Source organism: Antrostomus carolinensis, unplaced genomic scaffold, assembly GCF_000700745.2.
Source record: "Antrostomus carolinensis isolate BGI_N321 unplaced genomic scaffold, ASM70074v2 scaffold33865, whole genome shotgun sequence".
NCBI lineage: Eukaryota > Metazoa > Chordata > Aves > Caprimulgiformes > Caprimulgidae > Antrostomus > Antrostomus carolinensis.
The window spans coordinates 1-4,679 of record NW_010319017.1 but is presented as its reverse complement, the minus strand read 5'-3'; the positions used below and the strand labels follow the sequence as shown (position 1 = coordinate 4,679).

Below are 4,679 nucleotides of genomic sequence, written 5' to 3'. Positions count from 1 at the left end.
GGACAGGCAGGTGCTGCCCAGCTGACATTTGGAGAGTCCCCCACTCCTGTCCCACACCCTCGGGGACAGTTTGCTGTGGCTCTAACATCCAAGTCCCACCTACGTACCGTGCTGCTCGTGGTCCCCGTGGTCGCTGCCTGCTGGAAATGCGCGGCCAGCCCAGCTTTGTCTTTGCATTGCTCTTTGCACTCCAGGCACCTGAAGCAGCTGTAGTTGGTTTGCTCCGAGCTGTTGCTCAGAGGGAGGATGGGGAGATCCTGAGCCCCGTTGGCCGTGGCCAAGGCATCCTGAGCCACGCTGGTCACTTTGTTAGCAGGGAAGGAAGTGACTGAGACCAGGGGGGTGATGTCCGGTTGTCCGATCATTTGATCCAAAGCAATGGGCCTCATGACCAAATGGGAACACTGCATCACCAGACCTTTGTCCTTGTGCTCCCGGGCGTGGAGAAGCAAACTGCACTTGTTGAAGAAAACGAGGCGTTTGGTGCAGTGGTTGCAGGTCACCTCGATGCGCATGCTCCGCCGGTCGTAGTGACGAGCCAAGCTCTTCTCCAGGGCGAAGGAGTCCCCGCACTCCAGGCAGCGGTAACCGAAGGGAGGCAGCGCCAGGCTGGCGTCGGCCGGAGGATTCAGGTTGGGTTTGTAGGTCGGTAAGAGGTTTTTACTGTTGAGGATCTTGTTAAAAGCTTCCACCAGGCTGGACTGGCTCCTGGAGATGACAGTACCCGCGATGGTTGGGGAAGGTTTCTGCGGTTGTACCATCACAACCGTGGTGCCGTTGACTTTCTGGTTGGCTGTGGTGGTGATGGTGGTGGTTTGGGTGACGGTGCTGACGTTGGTCCTGGTGTCGGCTTTGGGCAGGGTCTGAGGCACCAGGTTGATGATGTTCTTGGCCACGGCTTTACCCGTCTTTGCCGGCAGCACGACGGATTTCTGCTGAGCCACGCTGGCGGCGATCAGCATGGCACTGCTGGCGTTCTGGATGGTGGACACGGGCAGGACGGTCCCTTTGAGTTTGGTGCCGTTGCCGAGTTGAACACTGACAATTTTTGGCCCCTCGATGGTTTTCAAAGGGCTGGAAAGTTCCATTTTCTCCTTGGGCACCTCCAGAGCGATCCCTTCCTCTTTCTCTGCCGACGCTGAGAAGCTGGCACCCTCGAGAGAGGTCTCCTGAGAGCTCTGCTCGGCTGGTCCCTTGGTGGAGCCCGGCTCTGAATCTGATGAGACTCTGGTCACTGTCCGGGTGATGCTGCCACAAGATGTTTTGATGGTTTTAATCCTCACTTTCAGGGGCCGTGAGGAATTGGAAGGGGAATCATTGTTGTTGTCTTCTTCCTCCTCCTCTTCCTCAGCGCTGGACATACTCTGTGGACTTACCATTGACTTCTCCAGAACTTCTTGTTCTTCCTTGAGGGTGATGTTGTCCAACTGCTTTGGAGAAGTGGGGAGTCTGGGGCTTTGCACCACTGGTGAGGAAGGTTTGAAGAACGGCTCCCGGGGGCTGGTGGGTGAGCACTTCATCTCAGGAAGGTTGCTGGTGCTGCTGTCGAGGTTTGTGTCAGAACCAGGCCAGGACGTGATGGGAGAATCATCCGTGGAGTAGCGAACGGTGACCGATTTCAGGTGATCCAAGGGACTGTCACCCAAAGCTGCAGCCAAACCCTTGGGGCTGGCTTCACGCCCCACCTCCTCCGAGTCAGACTCCTCTTTTTTGATGCAGGCGATGGTGGGGGGGGACCCATTGGCACCCCCAGCCTGGCTCGTTTCGAAGGACTGAGGGAAGGCCGGGGGCAGGTTCTCTGCGCTCTCTCCCACGGGCTCTTTGCAGTCCAGCGATGGGGTGGGAGATGGGGAGAGGGAGGGCACGGCGAGGGATTTCTCCTTCGGCTTACAGTCCCGGGCTCTGTCAATCAGGTTGGTGGTGTTGTCTTCATTAGGATCAGGGCTAAAATGGGAGAAGATATCCAGGGGTTTGGGGCCTTTTTCCTTCACCCAACACTCCCCGTTGGAAGATGCCACAGTTTCCACAGACCTGGAGGTGGGGGACCTGGGTATCTCGGTGGTCCCGAAGCCGTTCTGCAGCAAGCGGGGCCCGATGACGTGTCCATCTTTACTGCGCCCGTCCAGGGCATCGAGCTGCTCGGGGCAGACCGTGTTCTTCACGATCACGCTGACCGCGGTGATGTCGGTGTGGGGGAGGACGTGGTCAGGAGGTCCCGGTTCCCCGGGGACTTGTTTGATGTGAGCGTCGGCTTCCTCGTGGCCAGAATGGATGGCCTCGTTCGTGTCGATGTCAGGAATATCAAAAGCTGCCAAAAGGTCATCGAAATCTGGAGTTTTCATGTCACCCATGGTGGGGAATATGGCAGAGTCTGCAACAAAGCGAGGAGAGGAGCGTTAGCACCGGGCACGTGGGTGAAGCCATCAGAGACACGGGTGGGAACTCCTGAGCACAAAATCCCCGAGCACCTTCCCTTTGAACCCAACCTCACGTCCCTCGGGCAAATCCCAACACTTCTCGGCCTTTTTCTCTCCGTCAGTTTCCACGTCGCTGTTTGATCCCCAGCCAGGATGGTGGGAAGTTCAGAAGGATCCCAGCACCCCAGGAGAGATGTCTGAGCCCGCGGGGTGCAGCCCTGGCAAGGAGAGCACCGTCCCGAGGCCAGAGCGACTCCCTGTGTACCTACGAGCTGATGAAAGGCACCGGCTCAGCGGCAGAGGATCTGTGGGGGATGGATCCTCTGGATGAGGATCTGTCCTGGCCAGACACGAGCCGGGACCAGAGAGCTGCAGAAACACCGAGCACCTGGCGAGAGGAACGCGCGGCCGGGACGCAGGAACCCTTCGTGTTTCCCCACGGCAGCGAGGTCTCCCCAAGGCCAGCCCCACCGGGATGCAGCTCACCAGGAAGGTGCCCAGACGGTTACAAGAAGGCTCAGATAAGAGACCTCGAACACGTGGGCTGCGGAGCAGGGGATGAAGAAACAGGGGAGGCCAAGGGGAGACATGGCAACAGGTTTCAAAACATGGCTGCGGCAGAGACAAAGGGAATAATGTTCCTCTCTGGTTGTTGCAGGCTGGGTAAGAAATCCCAGGATTAAGCTGCAGGCAGGGGATGTGGCTTAGACAGCAGGAAAGAGTCTGGTTTATAAGGATAACCAGGCAAAGGAGGACAGGGGACACCCCGCGTGCCGGAGAGCAGCTGGACGCGTGTCTGTCCGGGGGAGTGGATCTGCCAGGAGGGGACGGGGGGTCTTGGGGTGCGCTGCCCTCGGGCTTCTGCTCTCAGCACAAGGAGATGGATGGTGACTCCCAACATCAACCAGAAAAATAATAATAATTTTAAAAAAATAAATAAAAAGAAGATAAATTTTTATCTTGGAGGTTGTGAGGGGTAAACGCAAACACCCCGCAGCCCCGTGGGGAGCCAGCCCCGGCAGTCACCTCTTCACCCGGCTCTCCCAAGGCTGCTGGAGCACCGGCCTCCCACCTGCCCTCGCCCGGCAGCCAGGTGACCCACAGCCCCCACAACCCCTGTTGGAAACCCTCAACCTTGTCATGATTTGTGCCAAAACCAATTCCTGGCTCTGAAATCTGCCAAACCAGCGAGAGGTGGAAGGAAAACCTGCAGTGTTTGTCTCGAGAGATTAACAGCCAGGGACACGAGAGGCACCTCCAGCTGTCACATCTCCAGGTCACAGCATCTGTCCCCTTGTCCTACGGGTCACTGGGGAGGGGAGTGTGGAGGCCAAGCGGGGTTCAGAAACAGGGACACCCCTCACACGTGGGTTGGTGGGATTTTTGTACCTGGCAAACCCCCTGATACACCCAGTTCAGCTCTTCTCAGGCTTAGCGGGGCTGTAAAGACTCTGGTGGTTTTCCCGACAGAGAGCTGAGTAAGGAGGCTTAGTCTGGCTTTATTTTTAACTCTCCCCACAGGTCACCCCAAGGGGATCTCTGCCACACGGGGTCTGTGGGCCACCAAGGAACCCGCTGCTCCAGAATGACTCTGACATTTAAAATTCAAGTGGGTGATTTTCTACCGGCATCGCTTCTGTGATGCCCGAGCAGCCCCGGCTGCCAACCCACACAGCTCCCACTGCAGTATTGTTGGGGGGGGGAAGAAGTCAAGAGGGCAACTCCTGGAACTTCAATCTCCACTGAAGCTGAAGGGGACGATGGCAGGGAAAAGGCCGCTCTGCAGAGCGAGGGTAAATATTTCTTGCCTGTAAAAGCAGAAGGGATTTGACATCGGAACAAGGCACTGGGAGACAAGAAAAGGGAGACCTCGGAGGAAGACATCCACACCACGAAATGGAAAACCACCAAGACAAACAGAAGAGCCACCTTCCAGCCAGAGATGTTCCTGCGAGAGCAGAGCAGCCGCCCCGGGGACGCCGAGGACGCTGCGGCACAGAGCTCAGCAGCCCAGGCAGCGCAGGGGACTCTGTCAGCCACGGGGAGGTCATTGTGAGGCTCAAACCCACAGGAATAAGGTCTCAAAGAGCACAAGTGGGGTGGTGCTTCTTTATCTCCCCATAAACACGTGGGGTTTGTAACAAACGCTCCGTTCCACTTTGGGATGAAGTCAAAACACTCCCAACGCCTTTAGAGGGGAAGAGACCATCCCTACGGACGGGCTGATAATGACAGAGTCACAGGATGTCAGGGATTGGAAGG

At 57.3% G+C, this 4,679-nt stretch overlaps 1 protein-coding gene across 1 annotated transcript in view; it reads right to left on the bottom strand.

The window, feature by feature from the left end:
- The window catches only part of ZNF687 (zinc finger protein 687), a gene marked incomplete at its 3' end in the record, with an annotated part of 7,597 nt that extends 5,245 nt beyond the window's left edge, over positions 1–2,352 (bottom strand). Inside the window, 1 exon segment of the mRNA XM_010169125.2 lies at positions 108–2,352. Coding sequence (XP_010167427.1) covers positions 108–2,351 — 2,244 coding nt within the window.
- Between the last annotated feature and the right edge of the window lie 2,327 nt (positions 2,353–4,679).